The following is a 27,638-nucleotide window of genomic DNA, read 5'->3' on the forward strand; positions in this document are numbered from 1 at the left end:
AATGTAATCAAAGCCCAATCAAACTCGATCTAATATTGATTTGTGCATAGCTTTTGCATGAGTTCGCAGCAAATAGAAATTCCGGCATGTCAGCTATGTGGCAGACCCTCGTGGGCCTCTGTCGTGCATAACTATGCACAAATATGGAAATATTTATCAACTATAATCAGTATCATGCATGCGAAATGTTTGTTATCTACTGCTATATCGCCACAATTTTGAAATATTCAGCTGAAGCTCAAAGGGAACAGAATGTCAGCGAGAGATTCGAATGTTGTTTTTGAGTCTGGTTAACAATTTGGTTCTGTGGGCCAAGATGAAAAATGATTTCCTGTCGCCGTTGTCACCGGCTGCTGGCTGCTGAGTGCTGAGTGCTGATTGTTGATTGCTGGCTCGCTGCTCTGCTCTGGGGCTGAACTCAACTTCATGCGAGAAAATTACAAATTTTAATTAGTACAAAATCTACGCATCAAATGCAAAATAAATGGAAAAGCGTCACCAGACGGCGGCACAATGCAAAATGTTGCCCAAAAGTCTCGAAGTGGGGCGAGCGAATGAGCGAGCGTACATCGAGTACTTGTTGTTGTCGCACCATTTGGGGGCCGCTGCCCCGCCTCCTGGCGCCCCTTGCGACGCTTGTGTCTCTTGGCTCCCCTAGCCGCACCGCTTAGTTGCCTGTTTTAGCGGGTGGGTGGGTGTTGGTTGCCTAGTGAAAATGGAATTGGAAATGGAAAAATGTTTCACGTCTCGACGCTGGCAACATTGAGCAAGATTATTTTTAGCGATAAACAAACACACACACACACATGCCCAAACACACGCACACACGCATATTACGCATACGCCACGGAGCACGTCGCAGTGCCTCCGAGTCACTCATCCAAATTCAAAGCGGGGCTAACCAAATTAATTTCGCCGGCTGTCATAACACATTAAAAAGCTAGCTAAAGCAAAAACCAAGACAAAAAAAATATACATATATATACACACATATATATATGTTTGAGTATATATAAAATTGAATAAAAAGACAGAGAAAAAGCGGTACAATCTCCTCGATCTATCAACACTCGACTTTTTCTATCTTGAAGTTTTGGAAACGTTTTCCCCAATGTCCGGCCACAGATATAGACGACATACATATTTAGCTGAGAAGTTTTATGTCTGACAGCGGCAACAGTTTCGTTTATTTAAGGCCACAAATTTGGGGCAGCTTGAACTAATTATATATTTTGAGCAGATTGCTGCAGTTGAAAGGAAATCTTTTCTATATGCCGTAATATAATATGCAGGTGTTTATTAATATTTACGTATCTCCGATTATGGCATGCCTCGATAATAAGACCAAACAACTGTTCGTAAAATAAACAAAAAGCAATGAAAGCCTTTGCGAAGCTACAGTAGTCGCTCGAGAAATGGAAGCACAAACTCAATTTGCGACCTGAGCAATTCTTAATCATACAGACTTATATAGAACTAACGATATATAAACTGATTCGCTCAGTAGTAAAGTCACATTGAAAATTCTTTATAATCAATTCATATTCGCAATTCAATTTTCGATATTATTTCAATAGAATTTTGCTCATTTTCTTTGGGGCAACAAACGTCCGCAAGAGTCAAAGGCCGAAGCTGTGCAAATCGAAGACTCCCCATGTTAATTCAACTCAATGATCATTAATGTTCGGCTTTGTTGATCGAATATATATCTATATCTATATCTATATATACATTAGTACATTCCTCTTTGGCCATGTGTGCGTTTGTATATCAAACTAAAGTATTTACTCAAATATACGTATGTATATGTATATCCCATGGAACATAGAACTTTATAAACTACTTATTGAAATACAAAATAGGAAAACAAAAACTACAGCAATTGCCCTTTCTATAGCATATCTCACTGTTGGGCAAACCTCATTAGTTTTTCACACAGCGCTACTTGTGGCATTGGATTTGTAATCCGAATGCATATATACACACATATATATTCAGTTGTATGCATGTGTGTGTACTATATATGCAAACGGCTAGTCCAAAACTGACGCAATTGAAATAAACAAGAAATGAAATTCGGGTTATATATTGGCTAGAAAGATGTTTGCTATTTCTGCTAGTTTTAGCTGTTAGACGCATTGCTGTGGCTTGAACTGTTTCTGGAACTGGAACTGGGGCTGGGGCTGGGCCTGGCTAATCAACGACAAACTAAGAACTTTCTTGTGCTCTCAACATTTACACAATAAAAAATAATAATAATAATAATAAAAAGAAAACTATGCCAACAAAACATGTCAAAAGAACAGTGACATAAATACCCTTACACACCTTGAAGTTGCTTAGTCATAGAATGCGTGGGGCATTCTATAGTATGTATATTTGAATGAACACAGCTGATCTACTCTATCTATAAGGTCAACAAAGCAAACGTCTGGAAAACCTATAGAAATGGCTAGAATATGGAAGTATATAGAGTAAATCTGTGATATGTTGATATATCCAGGAAACTATGTTTTAAAGCGAATTGTTGTGGATTAAAATTTGTGATAATTTTAATAAATTAAAATAGCTTATGTGGCGAAAAATATATTCCTATATTATTTTTCTATAATATAATATATAAAATACTTGGAAAAGAAAAAGATAATTAAGATTAACGTATTAACATATTGTTTCTTTGATGCGATTTACGTAGAGAGTAAGGAAAGAAAAGCAAGAAGAAAACTTTAAAATTAGTCCAGCTCATCTGCATATTTTAAATAGCATATAGCATATATCATATATTATATATGTAGCAGGTCAATTTATGATACATGCACTTTGTAAATTATGGAGCCGCTACGTAATGCACAGGTCCATTTGCCATGCTTGAGCTGCCCTAGAGAGCCTATAGGCAGAGGGCAGAGAGTGTCCACATAGCTGACTGACCTTGCACTGTAGCCAGTAACCCAGTTAGGGTGAACTTTATGTGCTTTAAGCGCCGCTTTTCACTGCAGAGCAACAAAAAAGGAAAACCAGAAAAATCAAAAACAAAAATGTGAAAAAAGCTGGAAAAAATCAATTTTCAGTCTCTTTCCCGCAACTCATAAATAAATATTTAAGTTTATATGGCGATGGCGCATGGCAACAGGGCAACAGGGAGGACTCTTCATTTTGGTCTGCCTTTTGGCGCATCAGCCTAAGCTATCATCGTCAGCATCATTATTATCATCGTCATTATTATCGACCCGAACTGAGTCACGCCCGCTCTACGCTATGCCGCCTCTGGTTTGCCCTTCATGACTTTGTAAAGTTCTCTCATCCGGCGCAACGAAATGTTTAAGCTGAAATAACTGAGCTTTTTTTTTTTATTTATTTGATTCTTCTCCTTTCTTCTTTCGTTTTGCGTGTATTCATTTCAAGTTGTTTCGTCAATTGCCCAGAGAAACGGGCAACAATGTATTGTAGCACCTGTCGACGCTAATAAATTGGAAGAACATCAAATTTGCTCCGCTTCGACTGTACTAAAGCCAATGTACTTATGCAATAGCTAAAGCTGATTAGCAAAGCGCTCGTCCCATTGCTAATGACTGATTGATGCTGTTTAGCTGATCAGCTGATCAGCTGATTCGCTAACTAACTGATTACAGCCTTAATGCATTAAACGCTTTAAAGCTGAGTCTTTGATTCGTTTACTGAATTTCCTATGTTTTTCGTTCATTATTCAATATATATTGATAGAATATGGGTAAGGGATAATGGAGACCTGTTGATTGCTTCAGCTCTTCAGTTTTAGCTTTTATTATTTGATTAAATCGGGGACAAAGTATATCAGAAATTTCAAGCGAACGATTTACCTCAGTTCTGCCTTTAGATAGTTAGAGTGCTTCTCTCTCTCTAGCAGATAGAGAGAGATTTTTATGAAAAAATATTTTTTTTCTGTATTATCTATTACCCTATTTATAATATTACACAAGAATAGTAAATTAAAATAATATAAAGAGAGAATAGGTTGATTAGTGGGAACAAGTTCTTATGAGATATTAAGTCTAGGTGGAATGGAAGAAAATACAAATCCTAGCTCACCATAAGACTACAGGATCTTGGCACGATTGAGGTAATATCATTTACGATCTGGATTATTGGCGCCATCCCCTCTAGCCTGAAGTGGTGCCACTTCACTCTTGTCGTCTCTCTAGCCCCTCGCTGTGCGTGTCCCAATTTGGCTCAGCGACGGCCAGTCGGATGACGCTGGCTACCCAGACGATGACTAATGCCCCCAGCTCTCTTAAGCTCTGTGATAGCGAATGATATTTTTATATACGCTTGTGCATATGTGTGTGTGTGTGTGTGTATGCGTGAGTGTGAGTGTGTGAGTCTTGGTGCGCTGTTAAGCGCTTCATGACACAGGGAGCAAAGGCTGAGTGTGACAACGGGGCAAAGAGAGAGCGTCATCATTTACTTTATTTTACTTTTCTTCACCCAACTTCATTTTGAACCAGCTCCTCCAGCTGCAGCACGTGTGTGAGTGCCTGTTAACTGCTTTCGCCATGCATGCGGCTGCTGCTGCTTCAATTAATTGCACACAGCAATTTAAGGGGTCGTCAGCAAAGCCACTCGCACTAGTCCTTGGCCATAAACTGTGACTGTGACTGCAACTGCAACTGCGACTGCGACTGCGAGTCGCGACTGCAACTGACACTGCGGCCTCTTGATATGTCGCATTACACAAGAATTCAATTTCCTCAACAGCATTCCGACAGCTAAGGATATCAGCTGAGGCTGCCTGCCTGCCTGGAACTGTGCGTTCACCTAATGCACCGGATATGCCCTTGCCAGGGCTTTCAGTTTACAGCTTCCACTTAGCTGCCCGCTGTGAGTCTATTCACTTCGAATCTGCTTGTCACGCTGAGGGAATTGCTTTGCTCTGCTCTGCTCTACTCTGCTTTGCTTTCCAGGAAGTGGCGTCCTTGGCCCCGCCGAGCAAAGCAATATTTATCTGTTGCTGGCAAGATTTAAATCCCAATGAAATCAATGCGAAAAATCTGAAATTCAAACTTCTTTCATTTGTAGAGAGATGCATGGATACATTTCCAGTATGGAATTCAAGATAAATTTGCTATCCTTGGAGAAAATTGTTGAATTTCATTATTTAAAGTGTTTATATTTAGTTTGTGTCAAAGTCAATATTCAATAAGATGATAAATTGACAAACTAGATTTTACACTGAGTCGAATGTGTACTAAAATCAAGGAAATATATTTAGAATATTTCCTATATTAAAAGGAAATTGAGCATAGTTAGTAGAAATTGAAGTCAATTTAAAATAAACTAAGAAGTGTATCATAGCTATTGCAGTAAAATATTGTAATAACTTTGGGATAGAATATGTATAATACATATAGTACACAAGGAAAAGTTAAGATATTAAAATTAAAGCAAATCTATATGAATTATTGCTAATATTCAAATAATGCTGTACTTAACTTAGCTGAAAGTAAATATAGTAGACAATAAATGCTGAAAATGCTAAAATTAATGTAATCTAAACATTGATACTTTTGCAGTATTGAATTTTCAATAAATTTTGCGTTCTTTATACAGTCGAGTACCGATAATTGTGTATGGCATGGCAGAAATTCAAATTGTCGAGAGCGATTTTTTTAATGGAATAGAATTTTTTGTTCGATTTATCGCAATTTTCTATTTCTTAAAGAAAAAAGTTGAATTTAGTTTTTAAACATTTTATATTGAGTCAACTTGAAAGTAGTACGTAGTTCGACATAAAAGACTCCACCTGATGCTTGATGCAAATGCAATTTAATGACCAACATGAATTAACTAGAACAGTAACGAATTTTGTTCAGTTATCAAAAAAGGTTTTGGGTATGTTGATTAAATTTAATCAAATTGAGTTTCTATACTAGAGGATGAAAATATATTTTAAAAAACATTTCTTATATCAAAAGGAAATTCTACTAACGTTAGCATGCAGATATAGTTGATAGTGAAAACGAAACGTAATTGAGTTTAAAGCAATGTAAACATTGATACTGTTCCAGCAACAAATTTGCGGTACTTTGGGGCAAAGAAAATAGTTGAATTCCGTTGTTTGTGCTGTTTGTATTTGGTTTGAGCCAAAGTAAACATGGCCAGATGGCAGGAGTAGGACATGAAAGCCTAGATGCCGACTTGATGATGCCAAGTGCGCTTCTAATTTGTTTCGATTTGATGGCCAACATTAATTGATGTCTGTTGGGCTTCAGTTCTGGATGTTTTCCTTTGTTGATTGCATGATGCAGACAGTTCGTGGTTCTTGTTCTTGTTCTTGTTGGTGTTGGTGTTGGTTGCTTTTAGGCGCAAATCTGCCCTGCGGGTTTTTTTTTTTCCTTCTTCTCTATATTCCTGTGTCGTTGAGGACCTGCAGCATATAGTCACGACCTACATTAAGCACACAGCTTGTACGCTGTGGGTGCGGGGGCGGGAGTGGGCGCGGCTTGGTTCGTCTCGGGTTGTTACACTGCATAAATGAGTGCAAACGCCAGCAGAATCCGTCAGCAAACTTATATATGGCAACCGATAGCAGGGCAGCATCGTGCTCGTGCCTATGTACGTGATGCTGCCTATACATGAGTATCCCACTCGCCCCGTTCCACTCTCCCTCTCGCTGTCGCTCTCTCTCTCACTCTTGCTGGGCGTTCCATTTTGTAGTTCGCTCTTTAGCCAACCTGATGCCGCTTTTAAGTTGAAGGCAGGAAGAGCTCATGTCTCATATTTCCTAAATCTCCTTTTAAGCTGCTGCTGCCTGGATTTGGCTGAGACTCGACTCGACGCGACTCGCCTCAACGCAGAGCCGCTTATTTATACCAAATTAAAATCTAAGCATGTAATTAGAATTTTTGTAATACGAATCAGCTTTACATGTAAGCTGACTCAAACTGCTTGATACACATATACATATATATACAAGTAAGCGTATATATTACGGCAGTTGAGTAAATCAATAAAAATCAATGCGTGCAGAGCTGCATGCACCGCAGTACAATATTTCGTGTGGGCGGCTTGTGTGTCCTCTTTCCATAATGCGGTCAAGCCCAGATATCCTGCGGCAAAAACTCCCCATCCCACATCTGCTTAATTAGTTCCGCTCGTGAGGAGGGTTAATCAAAATACCAAAAGAGTCTAACTACTCAATTTTAATTAGGCAACTTGCTGAAACTCTCACAGCATTCGCAGCCACAATTTATGTTGCAGTTTCTGGCTCTGAGTGGCAGCCAAAGTTGAACAAAAGTTTTGAGCAATTTGTTCAAAAAGTGTCCTTGCACCTGCCAGTTGCCAGTTGCCAATTGCCAATTGCCAGTTAGCCAGTTAGCAGCCATCCAAGGCTGCACGTGACCTTAACCGTAACTGGAGCCCGAATACGTGTGGGTGCTGCGGCACTGGCTTGGCATTTTAATTTCAACTGCGAGGGCAGTTCATTAAGTACAACGTTGATGAGATGTCTTTATCAACGTAGTTTAGTGGACAATTTTTGCCATTTGTATAAGTAGCTAGGGATATTCTGTAATTTAAAGTCAACTCGTTTTTACACTGGAAGAAATTTATGTCAAAATCTAGAAAATATGTTGGAAATATTAATATAATAATAATAATACAATAGCATGAGGTGAATATAGAGCAAATGATATCTGAAGAGATCTGAGATTAAATAGTATTAATATCAGTAGAAAAAATAAATATGAAATATTTATAACTCAAAAAAGCTAGGATAAAATTATATTGAAATATAGCTTAAATCAATAGTAAATAGGGTAAACATAGTAAATAATGACAAAGAAAAAAGTAGCTAATACCAGTAGGAAATATAATAAATGTAAACTGAAAAGAAACTAAAATAAAATGGTAAAAAATATAGCTTATATGAGCAGAAAATATGCTGAATATAGTAAATAATTATAACTCAATGAAGATAGCTTAAAATAAATTTAAAATATATGTAGCTAAGTCTATAGGAAATTGAATTAAGCAGATAATGAAAACTCAAGAGTTATTAAATTAGTTGTTGAAACGCTTTGTCTAGTGATGCTCAAATAAGTTGGCATTGAGCAACAGAAATCTGGATTAAATGCGCATGAAATTGCGTATTTGGCACTGATTGATTAAATTTGTGATTGGAGCTAATGAATTGCAGAGATGATAGAAATTTAATTGAATATGAAATAATTACGATTGCGATTACAACAAATTGAGAATTAAGTTTCATCTTCAGCATTTGGCACTCGTTTCTTGTTGACGATGAATAATTGCTTGAGTTGAATGCTTCGTATCAGAGAAGAAAATCAAATTGAAATAAATATCTCGGGCGAGAGAAGAGAAGGCTGATGTATTCGGGTTTGATTTGATTGCTAGTCGGATTAATTTACTGATGCCAGCTTACAAGTGTTTCAGAGGCGGATTACATGGCACTTTGTGCCGCTGCTCTGGCTCTGGCTCTGGCTGTGCATTTGTTTGCGTTCGCCATCACAATGGAATCAATGCCGAATGCATTTGGAAAACTGCTAAAAGTTATGCACATCAGTGCAAGTGCAGTGCGTGTGGGTGGGTGTGGGTGTGGGTGTGTGACGCCTCGGCAAACAGTTCCAGTTCACTGGACTCTAAACTGATTACAGCATATTGCAAATAGGTTTGGATAAGAGCAAGAAATAGAGAGGCAGAGACTGGGAGTGAGAGGGACATTGCTATGGCATGTACACGTGTATGTATGCATGTGTGTAGGCCAGCCAAATTGTCGATCTGAATTAATGTAATTGATATGGTCATGTTTCCCTTCTGCCTTGCAGCTGCCAATACTATGTGAAGAGCCATCCGTGGGTGCTGGCCTATCAGGGCGTCATCACGTTCTTTGTGCTGGCCAACTTTACGCTGGCCACATTTATGGATCCGGGAGTTATACCCAAAGGTATGTAGCGTGCTAAACGGTGCCCAGCGTCATCCGCACAGCCTAAATTTGACTGCATTCTAGCCTCGCCCGACGAAGACTGCGAGGAGGAGTTCCGTGCACCGCTCTACAAGAATGCCGAGATAAATGGCATTACGGTCAAGATGAAATGGTGCGTCACCTGCAAGTTCTATCGCCCGCCTCGCTGCTCCCACTGCTCGGTGTGCAATCACTGCATAGAGGTAATTGTATTCGATTCGAGTTCGGATTCGGATTCTGATGATGATGATGACGTCTTTTATTAGTATGTACTCAACTCAATGCGCTCTCCTTTCGTTTGTTCCAGACGTTCGACCATCACTGTCCCTGGGTGAATAATTGCATTGGCAGGCGCAATTATAGGTTCTTCTTCTTCTTTCTGGTCTCACTCTCAATCCATATGCTGAGCATCTTCTCGCTGTGCCTGTTCTACGTGCTCAAAATCATGCCCAACATCAAGCAGACGGCGCCCATAGTCGCGTATCCTTTTTACCCAAACATCAATCTAGCTTCTTTCTAGCTTTCTAACCGCACTTGATCTTTCAGATATGAAGATATTTTCCTTTCAGCTTAAACGTTCGCATACGCAATTGTCAGATTGGTTTAGCTTAACTGAAATCCTAACAGAATGATACTGATGGGTCTTGTCACTGTGTTGGCGATACCAATCTTCGGGCTAACGGGCTTCCACATGGTTCTGGTGTCGCGGGGCCGCACCACCAACGAGCAGGTGACGGGCAAGTTCAAGGGCGGCTACAATCCGTTTTCGCGCGGCTGCTGGCACAACTGCTGCTACACGCAGTTCGGACCACAGTATCCCAGGTAAAGTACTATCTGTCACTGCAGAGGCACATTCCAATAACTGAGTTGTCGATGTATTCGAGCAGCCTGCTGAAGCCGAAGAAGTACGCATCCCGGCGTTCGCAGACCCAGAATCAAGCCATCAGCACCATATGCAACGATCGGACCAATCAACAGACCAACGCCGGCAGTGGTAACGGGGCCGGGGCCGGAGCCGGTGGCAATGGCAGCACGGCCGGCGGCGTCGGCGTCGGCAGCGGCATGCGCGGCACTGCGGTACAATATTCACCCCGCTCCTACTACGAGTCGAGTCGGGAGAAGCGTGGAATTCAGGTAAAGACTTATATGGCCGAGGGCAATGGTTATAATCAACGGTCGGGCAGCACAACGCTTTATAGTAAGGTGGGTAACATTTTGCAAACCAAAACGAAACATTGCAGTAATTGCTATGCAAAACGATTATAATTCTCTCTCCCTCTATAAACAACCTATAATCATGTATCTACTATACTACTCTGTACAAGTACCTGTATCTTTGTTTGTGTACATATCTCTGTCGACGGCACTTGGGCGACTCGGCGAGCGACTGCTGCCGTTAGCAGCGGCTCAGCTGGTGTCGCCACTTGCAGTCGAACTTCACTTTTCATTTAATCTGTTTTAACTGTTTGGTTGAGTTCGATTGGGTTTAATACGTTTTAGTTTAGTGAGAGTTACTTGGCTTGTACCTAACATTTCCTGACTGCTAACTAACGCTTATTCGCCATTTGATTTCGGCTTAACATGCGCCTTGCAATCGTTGACTGGCAACTGCTTTTGCTTCATTTCCATCCGCTCTTTATCGTATTTATAAGTTAATCACGTCCTCACGTCCCACATCCCCGTAATTATCTCGCCCATGGCTCTTCATATAACGATATACACATACATATGCATATATCTCTATATTTATTATATATATGTATAGCTAATGCACAGTTTGTTCGCCCGTCGACCCGTAATTATCGATTGGCCTTTAGATTTATATAAACTTGATCCAAGAACTGCCGTTGTTGCCTCAAAACTTTTAGTTATGCATTTGATGCCTTCTTTTGCCGTGACCTGCCTGGCCCGGGCTCTACCCGCGCCTGTTAGACACGTCTGTAGCGTAGTTGTTGCCACTTTTTGGTAACAGTAATTGCGCAGTAGTTGACGCCTCAACGCATACGTACAGTAAACCACTGCTAGCACGCACACGCTATCACACACACGCACAGAATCTATCACAGTTGAATAAACGCAAAAATCCTTAACACTTTTCGTTATATCGTCCTCACAATCTTTATGCATTCTCTCTCTCCCACCCTCCCTCTCTCTCTCTCTCTCTCACTGTCGTCTTTGCTTAAGCTTGGCTTATTTTCTTGCTGCACTTGCGTAGATTTATAATGGATTTGCCATAAAATACAAGGAAATGCCCCCAAAGTGACTTAGTAAACCAAAGCGTTTGCATGTCTGCCAAGAACAAAGCATTAATCGATAACATACTCGATAAATCCAATAGATGAATATCATATGTTGAGTGTGAGCACATGGAGAGAATAAATCTGAATCTCTGGGGAGTTGAATAAGTAAATACCCAACGTAAAGTAGATTTGAGTAGAAGCTGTCCATTTAAGGGAATCTGAATTTCAAGAGCTAAGAATTAAAAGTAAAGCCCTAAAAGCAATTTGATATATTTGAAAACCCTGCTATTAATTCGAAGGTATGACAGGACAACTCGCTTAACATTGCGAGCAGGGTATTATTTCCTTTATTTAGTTGGTACATTTGATAACTCCACCAGATGTCAAAGGGGAGACCATAGACTAGGGTATTATATTTTGACATTTTAAGAGTCTATCCTTTGATTAGAAAAGAGCCATACCATACGCGAGTACAGTATTATTAGCCCGATCATTGTGGACTATCAAACTTAATTTTATATATCCAAGCAGTCTGCTATATATGCTAGGTAAGGGAATCACAAATGAGCTAGAGAGACCTCGTACTAAGCCAATATACTCGTTTTTAAATAGAAAGTAGAGATGTAATACTCGCCGATTTACATGGGCTATATTTCTTAGCATATTGGAAGAGTCTGTTCTGCTATTCGTGGAAGCGCTTGGCAGACACATTGGCAAACGATAGGTAGATAGATAGAGACCAACATTGCACCAATCGTATATACTCATTGTTGACTTGATAGTAGAGTATTATTTGCTGATTTGTGTGGCCTCTCAGTGTAAACTACTCCTGTATTCTTGTTGTTTTGGGAACGTATTTAGAGCCTCGGCGCTGTAGCCGAATATTAATTAATTTGTTGAATTTTCATTTCTGTTTAGTTTGGTTAACTTAAGGGCTTCGATTAGTTTGCTGATTTTTAGTTTGTGTTTAATTTTGATTTGCTGCATGCGGTTTCAAGTACTTTAGTTTAGTTCGCTGTTTACCTAATTTGAAAGCTTTTGCAAACGTTACTGCTCTGTTCTGGCCATTAGTTTGGCTGCATTTGTGCTGTAAATTCGCTCGCAGATTGTTGTGCAACTATTTTTCAATATAGTCTAGAGAATTTATATTAACTAAATATAAAGATTGGTCAAACAACAAAAACAAAAAAAAAAACAAAAATCTCTACACTTTCTGCAAGCACCGAAAAAGGTAAAATACAAAAATAATAAAACGAAACGAATTAAATACAATATACAATACTATATGTTTCTAATTCAATTATTTAATTAATTAATTTTTTACTACATATTGATTGATTGACTTGAAATTCGTCACATGATTTCTTCTGTTGCTTCTCCTCACTGAAGATTGATTATAATAGAATTGAATTAAGATCTCCGAAATTTGATATCACTTTCCCAATATCCTCAATTTTAAATATCTTTCAATATACACATATATCTAACTATCTTTTAAACTCGATAATATATTTAGTTTTTTTTTCTTCTCACTCTCTTGCTCTATTTATTTCCCTCTCTCACTCTCTCTGTGATCTGAATGCCCAGCAAATCCGCTGAATTCCGTAGCTTTGACCCATCAACTCCTTCGTGCAGTTCATATCATATGTAGCCCACCTACCTACATCTCGCCTTGCATAACTCAAAACTACAACATATGAAAATACCCTGTAAAAAGATTGCAGTTGCTGTATCTTGACGTGGACACGGGCATCATACACACTGTGCGTTACATCTATGCAGGGGCCAAACTCTGTTAGCATCGCATTCGCTTCGGGCCAAGTTTGGGCGTTCGACAATCGACAATCGATAATCGACAATTGGCATTTGGCAATCGATTCATTTGTCCAACCCACACAAAACACACACAAGTTTCGTTTTCATTTGGTTTCAAGTACAAATCGATCAATCGCAACTACTTATTCTTTTTTACGTAGGCCTAAGGTTGTCTGTGTTGAGCAGGTGGCGTAAACTGTTTATTAATCTGTCTAAGCAATCTGTGTGCGCTCTACACTTTTCGCAGCTGTCGCCGGGACGCGAGTGCTCCGACACGGACCTGGAGCCGCCGCCCGCCTCACAGAGCCAAGACTGCGAGCCGACGCCGCCGCTGCAGCGCCACAACTCGACCAACTTCTACCTGCCACAGGTGAGCGACACGGCGCCTGGCATCAACATGAGCAACATGAACAACGGCAACATTGCCAGCGGTGCGGGTGGTGCGTCCAACTCGGCGCAGTCCGGCGGCGGTGGCGACTCGCCGCGTCACTTGCGCATGTATCATCCACGGCACAGTCCGCACGCGCGCACCAGGTGAGTAGCCATTCAAGTATGTGCCAAGCGCTTGCTCTCACGTCTGTCCACGATTGCTTTTAGGGGCCTGGATCCGCAGCGCGGCTACACGAGCGATCCACTGTCGCCGGACCAGCCGGGCGGTGGCTACGTCGTCAACGGGCAGCAGGGCATATCAGTAGCACAAAGCCAGCGCGGTGGCACCACCACGGCCACGCCTACCATGCAACAACGAATTAAGCCACTGGGCGTGGCCACCCCACTCGTCAGCGCCAGTCCAGTGAGAAGGTGAGTGGTGTCCGAGTCGACCCATCGCTGCAGTGGTGCAGTCGCCACAAATCGATTCTCCAGCTAGCCATACGTATATATATATAATAATTTATATGTATATATCGAAATGTCCATGTGTTGAGCTGCTTATTGCATTGATTGATTGTGAAGTTGTGCTTCAATATGCTGTTGCTGCTGTAATTGTTATTGCCATGATCAGCTCGCTTATAAAGAACTGCACACACACACACACACCCACATACACAGATCGACCACGCGTGTGTGTATGTGCGGGAGTCCTAAGATAATCGCGCTAGGAAATGCGATCCTCAGTTGTTTATCGTTGGCATTGTATTGGCTGCTGTTGTGAGTTCGCTTGAAGAGCACTTGAATCTAGGCCTGTACCATAATCGCAGTGCTCACTGTACACTGTACACTCTGTACTCATTGCACGACAGCGAGCGAGTTGGCTTCAAAGGTCAATGCACTCCGGCTGTGTCAGCTATCCTCTTTGTATCTATGTATCTATCTATTTGTCTCGCTCTCTCTCTCTCTCCGTTTTTCTCTGTATCTATCCATCCATCTCCGTCTATTTCGTGCCACCACTCACACGCTTTAGTCGTACACATCTCTCCCTCTATTTGGCTTCGTCCTTCGCGCTCTGTTTCCCTATTTCTCATCAGCATATCGTGTATATATTTAGCACAAAGCTTTTCCCCATGACTTGATTTACACACTTTTCGACTAATTATTTTACAACTTTTCTTTTTTCCGTTTTCTTTGTTTATTTTATTTTTCTCGATGTAGTCAATACTCAAATTCTGAGAACAGTACTAATTCCTAGGCTTAGCTTACCAGAAAAAACTAAAAGAAACAAAAAACACTTAGAAAACCAAAAAACCAACAACAAGAAAACTAGAATTAATGTGAAAAGTGAGACGATATCAAATTAAAATTACGATTACGATTACGATTAATTATATATCTATTTATATAAATATGGATATAGTTAAGATCCTACGTTTAGTAGAGTGTTTAAAATAATGCAGATTACACTATGTCAAGCAGAAAGAGGCGCACTGCAGAATTGAGCCCGAACCCGAGCCATATCCTGAACCAAACAAATACCAGATACAGCTCCCCAGTCAAGTTCTTTTGTGTCCAAACGTTTCCTACATAACTGTCTACGTACCTATATATGGATAGACGTCAGGCGACGGCACACAACAGGCGACAGTTGTCTTCTTAACGTTTCCGTCCACACACACACCTACACCTACACTCCTACACACACACACTCTGACACTTTCCTAGAAAATGTACCACAACAACTAGCGTCAACACCAAGCGCACCCACTCAATGTACTACTACTACCTTAGCTTTCATTTGATTGAAGGTGAGTGAATTCTTGATTTTGGTGCCGTTTCACTGTCTTTTTTCTTTAATGATATACCCTTGCAGTGGTTGCTATGCAAGCCACCAAGTGGCCTCTCTATATATAGGCTTGCAAATCTATTGATTTGCGTTCTTTAAATAGTAGTCGTGTATGTCTGTCTGGGTCTATAGTCGCTTACGTTCTTTAAACTATATGATATGAGGGAAGAAGAAACCAATTACAGTAATATAAAGTTCTACATTGTATAGGTCCAACAAATTTATAAGAAAAAGGTTCTTTTTGCTGTCCGCACTTAGTAAATAAACCTCTTCAGCCTTCTGTTAGGCTTCCTCTTAAGCGTGAATACTTTTACAATTAGTTTGGCATTTCAATCATTGGAGAACGGGACAGGCAGACAGGCATCCGGCCAATGTGATCTTGATGGAGTGTATAGAAATCGGTTGTATGCCTGCAGGGGTATTTCAGAGCTTCGGCAGTCCGAAGATAGTTCGTATCTTGTTTTGTTATTTGCCGAGACTCACCTCATTCGAATCAAACCAAACCAAAGACGCACACTCAGCAGGCTTTGCCCATTCTCTCTCACAGTCACAATCACTGTCTGGCTCTGGGTCTGGGTATTATAATAACAATTCATTCATACAAATTAGACACATAGACACGAATGTCAGCTCGCAAAATCTGTCAGGCTAGTATAGTAAATTGAGCCAAGCAAACAAATTCTCGTATCCTTGTTTTGTTGTATTCCTATTAAAAATTTTTAATTTTATTTTTCGGCAAACAAGTTGAATTTCGCCAAATTGCGGTGCAATCGGTTTTAATAATAATTCTAAAAAGGTCAACAAGCATTATGAATAGGAACAAACAGCAGCCACAGCAGCCACAGCAGCCGCAGCAGAACTCGAGCCGCATCAGGTCGCTGGGTCTATTGGACAAGACACTGCCACTCACAGCCGCAACGCCGCCGCAGCTGCGCAACCGCCGCCAATTCCAATTCAATGGGATGAGCTTCGAGACGAATCCGCTCTCGCTGCAGAAGTCGCGTGGCGGCCTGGACGGCGATGCTGGCGATGGACGCTTATCAACGCCAGAGGAACGCCGAGATTCCTCGTCCAATCATTCCTACAAAGCGTCGCAGCTGCCAACGGCCAGCCGCCTCTACAGGCAGCGCAGCTGCCAGAGCGAAGTCTCTTCTGCTGGCGTCGAGCCGAGTAGCCCCCGGGTGGCTGCGACGCGAGTGCTGCATCAGCCGGAGCAGCGAGCGGTGTGGTCGGCTGACAACGACAGTGGCAATCAACGGGCCGGCGGCGAGGATGCCTATAGCAATGGCTACAGCTGCAACTATAGCAACAGCAGCGCCATCAAAAGTGCCAGCAACAACAACATCAACAAACTCAACCACATCAACAACAACATCAACAAGAACATCAGCAACAACATGAGAAACAGCAACAGCAATAACAATATCAAGAACAACTGCAACAGCTCCGGCAGCAACACCGCCGAGCGGTTTCAGAAGGTGTTGGCCAAGTACGGCAAGCAGGCGGCAAGTGACGAATACAGCGTCAACAACAACTTCAACAACAACAACATCAACAACAACAGCAACATCAACAATAGCAACAGCAACATCAACATCAACAACAACAACAGCAACACAGCCACCAACAAGGCCAGCTATACCCACAGCATCAACGCCAACAGCAACCTGAGCAGGAACTACAACAACAGGCTGACGGGCCACTCCTACAGCAATAATATTGAGAGGAAGAGCAACATCCAAGAGGAACCCAACAGTGATCTGGGTCCGAGGGAACCGGCCGTATACCCGACGAGGCCATACAGTCGCTCGCTGAAGTTGAGTGGTTTTCGCTACGGGCAGATGCGAGCGGGTGGCGGTTGCAGCTCGGCCGTGGCCAACGACTCCAAGATGGACTACATTACACTGGCTGGCTTCCTGCTGGGCTATCTGACATCGAATCTGTTGTTTTTCCTGTGCTGGTACTTCACCTGGCTGAAGGGGCAGGTGGTGAAGTTGCGCAATCATTTCCTTGGTCAGGCGAATCTCTGGGAGTTTTTCGACTTCGAGGACACCACACGCTACTCAATGCAGACCAAATTGCTTCTGGCCCCAATTATACTTGGCTGCAGCATTCTCTACTGTGTCGTCAACGTGCTCCATTTGCTGATCAAGCTGGTGCGCGCCGACGTTCCGCGCACCGTTATCGATTTAGTGCAGCGCATCGCCCGCAACCACTGGCCCTAGCTCTCTAGCTATCTAGCTCCCTAGCTGTTGCTCAACGTGATGATGTGCGACCCGTGAGCCTCAATTGCAACTCTCCCAAACAAAAATAATCGGTGGTCACCCACACACAAGCGCACACACTCAGTCTCAGCTGGCTAACTGAAATAACACACACATACCCATATATATACATATCTGTATATGTATATAATATATGTATATATATATATATATATATATATATGTACATTTACATGAAATGCAGTGGGGCAGAATGGTGTCGAATTGTACTTAATAAATACGAAAGGTTTCATTTCTAAACTGGTCTTTGCATAATACCGATAACCGATAACAGATAACCGATTGCCGCCTATCGATGGGCCTCTCTCTTTGTGGCCCCGCAACGGCCTCCTCAGTCTAACAACCTCTTGTGCTCAGTCGCGCTCTCTGCAACATGTTGTGTAACTCGTCACTAACCCTCAATGTTTGATTATCCTAACGGTATTGTGGTCCCAGTTCGTAGCCTAACCACAGCGCCAACACACCCACATGCCCACACGCCCACACACAGATACACATGCATATACCCAATCACAACTCATGACTACTCTCACACAGAAAGAAACACACATTCTGTTAATCTGCTGTCAAGTCCTAACATTAACATGGCGCGCTCTTAACGATCGCAGCCACAGTGTTATCCGTTAACATAACTCGCTCTCTAACTGGCTAAGCATGCATGTCAGCATTCTCTCTGTCGCTCACACACTCTCTCGACTGGTCCTCCTTCGCAGATCCAATCCGGGCACACCCACGCAGCCTCGACGCCCCGACTTCATCGGGCTGAACGCGCAGGCGGCCCAGCAACAGCAGCAACAGCAGCAGCAGCAGCAGCAACAACAACAGCAGGCGGCCGCAGCGGCAGCTGCCTACTATGAGTACACCAGCGGGCTACCGCCGCAGCATCCGCAGGCGCCGACGATTCAGCACCAGCAGCAGCTGCTGCTGCAACAGCAGCGGGTCATGCTGCAGCATCAGCAACAGCAGCAGCAACAAGGTGAGTGTGCTCCCATTCGATGCAGCAACCATGAAGCTGTAGCTAATCCTCTTTTGTCTCTAGTGCTGCAGCAGCAGCAGTCGCTGGCGCAGGCTGCTTATGGCGGCAGTCCGCAGCGTCGCTTCCTGTCTGAGGGCGAGCTGGTGCGGCAGGGCGCTGGCGGTGAGCTCTCCTATGCGCGCTCCAACAACACGGTGGACAACATACGCGAGCTGGCTGGCAGTCCGCAGCGCGGCGTCTACATGTGGAAGGACACCTCCCCTGGCTTCGGCGGCGGTGGCGGCGGACCGGCCAGCGTCAGCATTGGCAGCAGTGCGGGCACTCTGCCAAGCAGCAGCAATACGGGCGGCATGATGCAGCATGCGCAGTACATAACGGCCGGCGGTGGCGCTCATCCGCTCATCATGACCCACTCGCGCCTGCAGGAGCAACAGCAGCAACAGCAGCAACAACAACAACAGCAGGCGGCCTTGGCGAACGCTGCAGCGGCGGCTGCTGCCTCATATCATCGCTCCAATCCAACGAGCCCCACAACCTTGCCACAGACGTCCGCTGCACAATCGTACATTCTGCGCTACGGCGGCGGCGGCGGTGGCGCCGGAGCGAGCGCCCAGTCTGGCAGCAGCGGCAGCATCGCCAACATGCCAACCAGCAATGCCGGCCCTGTGTCCGGCGGCTATCAGCCCCAGTTGCGTGGCGGCGTGGCAGTCTTTCCGCCCAACCCGCTGGCCGGCGTCAACGTGAGCAGTGCGGCCGGGGCGCTGCAGCCCCAGCCATCGCCTCAGATCAAGCGCAAGCAGACGCCAACGAGGCCGATGAGTTTTGTGCGCGCCCTGGAGATGACCGATTCAATGGAGATGCAGACACTTGAGCAGCAGCAGGCGGCGGCGGCCGCTACGATTGCGCGCAACAACGGCGGACTGCCCAGCGGCATTCCGGCGAGCCTGGCGCAGCAGAATGCGGCCGCAGCCGCCGCTGCAGCTGCTGTGGGACGCAATGCGGCGGCCGCAGCTGCCGCGGCCGCATCGAATGCCACTGGCACACCGGACCGTGCCAGCATCTATGATATGAACTATGAGATCTCCGTATAACCCGTGGTTGTGCCCGTCGTCGTAATGCCACCCGCCTCAACAGCCCGCAGTGCAGTTGTCACGGCAGCGGCAACGGCCACGGCCACGGCCGCCTACTACACCCAGCAGCCACAAGAACAACAACTGCAACAACAGCAGCAGCAGCACACCATTCTTAACCACGGGGCAGAGCCGGCGGCATACGCTTCGGTGCCCGTACACATGCCCATGCCCATGACCGTGCCGGTGCCGGTACCGGTGCCGGTGCCTGTGCTGGTCGCCAAGCACTGCAACGGGATCAGCCAGAGCCCCCCCAACATCAGCAAGACGCCAAACAAGCGCAAGTTCTCCACGTTCTTCTGAAGCTACAGTCATATATATATGTATATATACATATATGTATATAGATAGATAGATAGATGTATATGTATGCGTAATGGGATATCGCAAAGCTGTTCGGTTTGGCTTGGATTTTTTACTCCTAGCGTATTGTTAAAATCTTATTTTGATTGATTTATATATTTTAATAATTTATTTAAATTTTTTAAATATTTTACATAAGCATTTCAAAGTTGGATGTCGAAAGAACTGTAAATAGAGAATACTATTTGTAACTATCAGTTTTTAACTTACGCATAAGACAGGAATTTCTTCTTTATTTTGTTCACACCTTGGAAGATTATGGCCAGACCCAGACTATGGTAGGATCCAAAGTATTTATGTTACGACTCTCGACTCGCTCGGATTAGAGCAAATGCGATTTGTTTTTAATCAAATTGTTCACGAAAGTGTTTATCTACATATAGTTTCATATACATATATTTATATGAATTCGTATAGATAAAGGTATACATAGATATTTGCATCGCAATCAAATTGAATATATATATATATACATATATAGGCAGTCAGGTCAGATATAAACTGTGGAGCTCGGCTAAGAGCTTACGTAGCAATCTACATATATAACTATGTACTACTACACCTATTGAAACTACACCTAATGAAAAACGCCAAAATTTGTAAACGAGTATCGAAGATAACTTATTTTATACATATACTATATATATCTGTTTGTGTATGTGTGTGTGTGCGTGTGAGTGCAAGTGTGCATATATATAGTGGTCGCTAGTAAATCATAAAGCTTAAGTATTTTTCATTTCCCTAGAACTCTGTTTTTTTTTTTCCTTTTCTTTTTTATATAAAATCAATTTTCACCTCAAATTTTGAATTTAGCAGCGGCCACTGCACTGCGGTAGACATCTATATATATCGAATATGCTTTGCATTATATAATTATATGTGTGCACTTTTGCAATATATATATACATATATGGTGCATCTGTGTGTATGTCTGTGTGTGTGTGTGCGTATATGTGTATTCGGCTAATCAGCGCGTACAACTCCAACAGCTTTCAATAGTCCAGCAGGTCAAGTCGAATCGAGAGAGAGAGAGAGATTCCTTCGGCTGACTTGTGTTGTCTCCAATGTCGTCCACTTTTTATTATTGTATGAATTTTGTACATAACTGTGTATATTTACATATGTGTGAAATAATCTATACCATGTATTATGTTGAGGCCAAAAATGTTACAGGCAAGCATTTACATATATAAAGAAAGTAAGGGAGGAAGAGAGAGGAGGAGAGAGAGAGAGCGCTGTAACAAATTTTGGCCCATGCTTATGTATCTGTATATTTAAAACTTTGTTGTTATTTTTTTAAGTGCAATTAGTGTTTATTTTGTGCTCTGCCGCTTGTTAATAATCAATCAAGATGACTTCAAAACAATCAAACTGCGACCACAATGGGGCTTCGTGTCATCCTTCTTGCTGGTCCTGAACACCTCGAACAACGCCACCCGAACCCTCAACTCCAACCCCAATCCCAATCCCACAACTCACAAACACCCGACTCCGACCCAGTTTAGAGAAATTGAATTGAATGGGAAGCGATTGAAGCGATTTGCTTTCAGTTTGCGAGAGATAACAAATGCAACAAATGAATAGAATTAATGCTTGTAATAAAGCTAGGCTATATTTAATTGAGTGTTCATACACACAAGGGCCCACAAAACTTATTATCATTGAAGGCCAGCGAAAGCGAAAGGCGAAAGGCGAAAGGCGTGAGCGACTGGCATGGAGGAGACCCATACCCTCAGACTTAACTCAATATAATCGTAGGAGTGTGCAACACAGAAACAAGGCGTAACAAGAATTAATAGTCGAAGGCGATGTATTCTAAGTGTTTTTTGCTAACAAATTAAAATAATAAAAAAAATTGATGAAATTATGAATATACCTACACAAAACTATAGCATATGGCTATATGTCTGCATGTATATTTAAATACATACATATATGAAATTGTAACTGAAAACTGAGAAGAAAACGAAAAACAAAAACAAAACAAAACAAACGGAAACAAAAATGTAACATTGTTTTAGATTTTTATACCAAATTTAATTAATGTCAAATCATGTTGTTTGAACAATATATACATATATTTATAAACTAAATATATAGATGTATATATACTATTTTTTTTATGCCGCATTAAGTTAGGCAGACAGAGCAACTCAAAGAGTATCTGCCGCGAATCAAATGAAATGAAATGAAATGAGAGTTAGCAGACGAGATTGCATAGTTGCAAACATCACACATGCGTTTTTTTTATTGTTTTTAATTTAAAGAAAAGTTGTTTTATTTTATAATTATTATTTCATTTTTTGTATACTGTGTGTACTTTGTAAAATATACAATAACAAATTTAATAGCAACATTAACAGCAAGGCAATTAATATATAATAAAGATAATGAAAAGTATACAAACAATGTGTGTTTTATTTCCTATCTGCCTACTCGGATTTATTTACGCTAATTAAATAATATAATATTTCATAATATCCTCATCGATTTATATTTAGTTTGTAAATGTAAACTGTAAGAAAAGATAAGATATAGGTATATGCGAGTTGGTACCCCCATAAGTATTGTAAAGAAGTTTCTACTAGCCGGGGTACAACTCTCAGTCTTCCCCGAGACCAAGGAATGAGAAGGGATAGCGGGCCGAGATGGCCGGGCTATCCGTGTTTGGGGCACAAAATCTCTTGCTGGAAGCTAGCTGCAGTTACAGTGGGGCGGCCTGAAAACGGCGCGGCCCATCTCTGGTGTATAACACTCGGAGCCTTTCGTATGGTGACCACTATACACTGAATCTCAAATCGACAAACGTCTCCCACTTCACTTTGTAGGGCAAACTAACAGTCGTCCGTCCGACACACAGCCAAACCGGCCGTTGCCACGGCTCAGCTCTGGCGTATAACGCTCGGAGGCAGATCGCGCAACTCCTACTGGGCTGTGGCGAGACTCCTGACACCAAGTCTAGAAAGCATGATGCTGGCGGCTTCCCAGTCCAGGGTCTGGCGTATAACGCTCAGAGTCTTTCGTGTGATCGCCGTCGCACACTGAATCCTGAACCCGGCGGCTTTTGTCCACTTCACTTAATCGATCACAGTCAATTCACTTATTGCATGATTTTTAATGATTAAATATTTATTTCACATTACTTATTTTAATACTCCCCGGCTGTACTCCTCAATTCGGCACCCGCCCTCACTAAATAGGCACACACAACAACAGCAACAAAACAAGTAAGAACGTTGCAGTCGGGGGTTACCGACTGCGGAATACTCATTCACATCCGATCAGCAATTTAGTAGTTAAGTTTCGCTCTAATACTGTAGAAAATGCAGTTTTTCCCGATTTGCCACGCCCCTACTGGGTGTAGACACCTCATTTTTTGTCAGTTCTTAGAACGAGATAACCGGACCTTAACTGCAAAGTTTGAATGGTTACCCTCAAAAAATGTGAAAAGTGCAGGGTATTTTTCGATATGCCACGCCTAAAGAGACGTAAAAATTATTTTTGTGTCATCGATTGAGGAGGTTAACTACTAACTTAACTATCTAAATTTGAAGCTTCTAGCTATTATACTTTTTAGCTTACGTGCAAAATATCAGCATTCTAGCTGTAATACTCTTGGAGATACAGCTTTATCCGATTTGCCACGCCCCCAATGGGCGTAGATATATCCGCCATAGCTCGTGATATTGGGTGGTCGATGCAGATCTACATTCAAAATTTCAGCTTTCTAGCTCTTCAACTAACATGATTATACCAGAAATGCATTATCCGAGTTTGCCACGCTCTTAGTGGGCGGATCGGGAAAACTTTAACACTTTATAAATCGGAGATATACACGAGTATGTGTTCCAAATTTCAAGTCTCTAGCTTCAATAGCGCCGAAATAGATTGTGTTCAGACGGACAGCAAGACGGACATCGCTATGCGCTCTCGCTGCATCCTATTAGACGAGAGCTTTTGTTTACTCTTTTCGTCGCTCTGCACTCTTAGCTCTGCACTGCTGCGCTGATCCGTATACATTTGCTGCGTAAGAGCTTTTGGCTCTTCTGTGCTCTTAGCTCTCCGCTGCTGCGCTTTTGGTTCTCTGCGCCGCTATGCGGCTCTGTGCTCTCTTTCTTTTCGGCGTCGCTGCGCTACTGTGTGGGAGAGAGGCGCCGTTAGATTTCTCCGCGTCGTTTCTGTTGCTCTCCGTGTGGTCGTGGTTGCTGTCCGTTGCTTGCATTTGGTACTGTTGTTGCTGCAATGCTAGTAGTGCATTTGCTGAGCGCCGTTAATCTTCATCTGTTGCATTTTCTGTCCTCGTCAATTGCGTCAGTCCGCTGCTGCATCGCCCTATTGCTACCCTAGACTATATGAGAACAACGTGTATATCCATTTAGCTTAAGCTTTGTATTTCATGATTTTTATACAAGGGTGCTTAGGGCTACTATAATAAGAAATCCTTGGGAAAAAATGTAAGTGTGCACACACTTTGTTACCGTGGGGATTATTGGGGAGTTTATTGAGGGGTACCCGCTGTCGGTTCTCCGTCCAGCCGACGTATCGCTGGCGGCCCGGTTCGGGACCGACCGACCCGGTAGCGGCAATGGTTAAAGGTGCACGCATAGTGTATGCGCTTCGGTGCCGGCTGCTGCATTTCTAGCGCCACGTGAGCTACGAGGTCTCGGGGCAGCCTGGTCTCCTCCGTGAGCCATCCCTCTGGCGTGGCAACCCAGCACTCCGGGGTCCCAGGGACTTGCGGGGCTGGGTCCTCTGCTCTCTCGTGGCGTCGTCGTCGCACGTTGTGGCCCTCTCCCTGATGGCTACCCGAGTCTGTGAGGATGGTTTGTGGTATGAATTTCGGGGAATTCCGCTCGGGTGTTGCTTCCTCACCGCCGCCCTGCCCACTGTCGTCCGACAGGGTCTGGGCAGATGTGACTCCTCCGAACGGGGGTGGGGTGCAAGAAGTGGAACGGTTATCTTCAGGGTCGTTGATGATAGGGGCGGTTTCGGCAGGGCTTGGGGTTTCCCTCGGTGGGGCTTCAGGGATGTCGGCAGGGCTCGGGATTTTCCTCGGTGGGGCTTCAGGGATGTCGGCAGGGGTTGGGGCTTTCCTTGGTGATGCTTCAGGGACGTTGGCAGGGGTTGGGGTTTCCCTCGGTGGGTGTTGATTCGCACTGGGGGGTAGAGTTCCAACGTCTGATTAGAAGTGTTTACTTAACATATTACCTAGGGCGAATGTCTTTGCGTTTAACCTGATACCTGATAGTGTGAGTGCCTTTTCGCTTAACCTGATACCTAGTGCGAGTGCCGTTTGCTTAACCTGATATCTAGTGCGACTGCCTTAGAGTTAACATAATACATGGTGGAATTACCCCCCCTTAAACTACCCTTGCATCCGAGCCTTGGTTCTCCTCATTTCCGGGTGGCTCGTGATCCTCCTTCAAATCAGCCACGTTGGCTGTCCGCCTTGTCGCGTACCCAGTCGTTGTAGTTGTAATAAATTATTGTTCCTTAATAAAAACATGAAACTACTGGATCTCAAATAGACTTAGAAGTAAATTATGTATCTTAAATGCTTTAAATGAAATGAAAGTACTGTTTTGTTATTAAGAAGACTATAAGCTGAATATAAATGAAGTTTATAAATAAATTAAAAGTAAGAAGCTGTTAATAACATGTTTATCATTTATTTTATTAAGCTCTGTATCCTGAATGAATATAAACAATTTGACAGAAAACAATAATTTTAAATATTTCGCGCAAATATCGAAAACATCGATGGTGGCAAACATCGATGATATTCCAGCTCTATTAAGAAGGCTTCAGTCGAGACTGCTCGACGGGATACAACTCTGTCTTCCCCAGGGTCATTTACAAGAAAATTTAGTAAATTGTCGGGACCAAGGAATGAGAAGGGACAGCGGGCCGAGATGGCCGGGCTATCCGTGTTTGGGGCACAAAATCTCTTGCTGGAAGCTAGCTGCAGTTACAGTGGGGCGGCCTGAAAACGGCGCGGCCCAGCTCTGGCGTATAACGCTCAGAGGTGACGCTGTATGGTGCAGGTCACCGTGGGGCGCGTGCAGCGCAGGGTTGTCGCTAACCACTAGCGCAGTCGAGCTGACCACCGCCTCGACCCAGCTCTGGTGTATAACGCTCGGTGCTGGGAGGGGGACGTGAGATGCCTGCCGTGCGCTGCCAGTACTTAGAGTGCGGTGGGTTGAGGGTAACGCGTGAAGCGCGGGCGTTGCCGGGATAATGGCACCGTCAAATCGACTATCGCTCGACCTGGCTCTGGCGTATAACGCTATGTGCTTTGGCGAGTTCTCAAAATGCTGATGCTGGCTTGTCTGGCATACAGCGGGGCTGTCACCACGACTCAACTAAGGTGTATAGCACTCGGGTTTGAGTCGCGGGGCCGTAAAAGAGACCCAATCTCGAGAATAGTATAGTCGGCGGCCACCAAGTCCCACCTCTGGTGTATAACACTCGGAGCCTTTCGTATGGTGACCACTATACACTGAATCTCAAATCGACAAACGTCTCCCACTTCACTTTGTAGGGCAAACTAACAGTCGTCCGTCCGACACACAGCCAAACCGGCCGTTGCCACGGCTCAGCTCTGGCGTATAACGCTCGGAGGCAGATCGCGCAACTCCTACTGGGCTGTGGCGAGACTCCTGACACCAAGTCTAGAAAGCATGATGCTGGCGGCTTCCCAGTCCAGGGTCTGGCGTATAACGCTCAGAGTCTTTCGTGTGATCGCCGTCGCACACTGAATCCTGAACCCGGCGGCTTTTGTCCACTTCACTTAATCGATCACAGTCAATTCACTTATTGCATGATTTTTAATGATTAAATATTTATTTCACATTACTTATTTTAATACTCCCCGGCTATACTCCTCAATTCGGCACCCGCCCTCACTAAATAGGCACACACAACAACAGCAACAAAACAAGTAAGAACGTTGCAGTCGGGGGTTACCGACTGCGGAATACTCATTCACATCCGATCAGCAATTTAGTAGTTAAGTTTCGCTCTAATACTGTAGAAAATGCAGTTTTTCCCGATTTGCCACGCCCCTACTGGGCACACAAAACAACAACAAAAAATTAAGAACGCACATGGGATATAAATCCCGTCGGCTTACCGGCGATTTGCAGCGGGTGGCGTCATGTTATCGTCGTGGCGTTTTCTTTCCGCAATTATGACTGCTCGCTGCTGGGGTCCAAAGATAAGTGATCGAGCTTAATTTCTGCGCTTAGCGCTGAGCCTTCGGGATTCTATTCCGCTGCATGAGCTTCTAATTCTGCTCAGCGCGGCGCCGCTGCATACGTTTGCATGCTTTGCGCTGCGCGAGAGTCTCAGCGTCGCTATGCGCTCTCGCTGCATCCTATTGGACGAGAGCTTTTCTTTACTCTTTTCGTCGCTCTGCACTCTTAGCTCTGCACTGCTGCGCTGATCCGTATGCATTTGCTGCGTAAGAGCTTTTGGCTCTTCTGTGCTCTTAGCTCTCCGCTGCTGCGCTTTTGGTTCTCTGAGCCGCTATGCGGCTCTGCGCTCTCTTTCTTTTCGGCGTCGCTGCGCTACTGTGTGGGAGAGAGGCGCCGTTAGATTTCTCCACGTCGCTTCTATCGCTGTCCGTTGTTGTGTCCGATGCTGCGTTGTTTCGT

The 27,638-nt window shown here is 43.6% G+C and overlaps 3 protein-coding genes across 13 annotated transcripts in view; 2 read left to right on the forward strand and 1 right to left on the reverse strand.

Moving 5' to 3' along the window:
• The window catches only part of LOC6584873 (neurogenic protein mastermind), a 33,950-nt gene extending 12,601 nt beyond the window's left edge, over positions 1–21,349 (forward strand). For 3 of the 9 annotated variants that reach the window (XM_032732541.2, XM_032732539.2, XM_032732540.2), the window contains exons 3-10: positions 8,820–8,938; positions 9,002–9,159; positions 9,264–9,436; positions 9,584–9,778; positions 9,844–10,159; positions 13,259–13,545; positions 13,609–13,812; positions 18,228–21,349. In XM_032732541.2, the coding sequence (XP_032588432.2) occupies positions 8,820–8,938; positions 9,002–9,159; positions 9,264–9,436; positions 9,584–9,778; positions 9,844–10,159; positions 13,259–13,545; positions 13,609–13,812; positions 18,228–19,581 (2,806 nt within the window). In that variant the 3' untranslated portion in view covers positions 19,582–21,349. Of the gene's footprint in view, positions 1–8,819; positions 8,939–9,001; positions 9,160–9,263; positions 9,437–9,583; positions 9,779–9,843; positions 10,160–13,258; positions 13,546–13,608; positions 13,813–14,601; positions 15,192–18,227 lie in introns of all 9 variants that reach the window. The other 6 variants (XR_004364526.2, XR_004364527.2, XM_032732542.2 and 3 more) reach the window with 6 other exon arrangements.
• On the forward strand, positions 15,219–17,754 carry LOC26527156 (putative uncharacterized protein DDB_G0286901). The gene has a single exon (XM_032732546.2). The coding sequence runs from the start codon at positions 16,039–16,041 to the stop codon at positions 17,452–17,454; it is 1,416 nt and encodes a 471-aa protein (XP_032588437.1). The 5' UTR covers positions 15,219–16,038; the 3' UTR covers positions 17,455–17,754.
• Positions 21,350–24,353: 3,004 nt separating the features above from the next.
• LOC26527713 (cell surface glycoprotein 1) lies at positions 24,354–27,395 on the reverse strand. 3 transcript variants are annotated; one of them, XM_015161681.3, is made up of 3 exons: positions 27,116–27,217; positions 24,856–25,139; positions 24,354–24,795 (listed from the first exon to the last, which is right to left on the reverse strand). In XM_015161681.3, the coding sequence occupies exons 1-3, from the start codon at positions 27,139–27,141 to the stop codon at positions 24,482–24,484; spliced, it is 624 nt and encodes a 207-aa protein (XP_015017167.1). In that variant the 5' UTR covers positions 27,142–27,217; the 3' UTR covers positions 24,354–24,481. The 3 variants fall into 3 exon arrangements, 2 of the variants coding, with proteins under 2 accessions (XP_015017167.1, XP_015017168.1); XR_006358072.1 differs by having other exon boundaries at positions 24,354–25,139; positions 27,090–27,395; XM_015161682.3 differs by having other exon boundaries at positions 24,354–25,139; positions 27,116–27,216.
• Positions 27,396–27,638: the final 243 nt, after the last annotated feature.

Source organism: Drosophila mojavensis, unplaced genomic scaffold, assembly GCF_018153725.1.
Source record: "Drosophila mojavensis isolate 15081-1352.22 unplaced genomic scaffold, ASM1815372v1 contig_136, whole genome shotgun sequence".
Lineage (NCBI taxonomy): Eukaryota > Metazoa > Arthropoda > Insecta > Diptera > Drosophilidae > Drosophila > Drosophila mojavensis.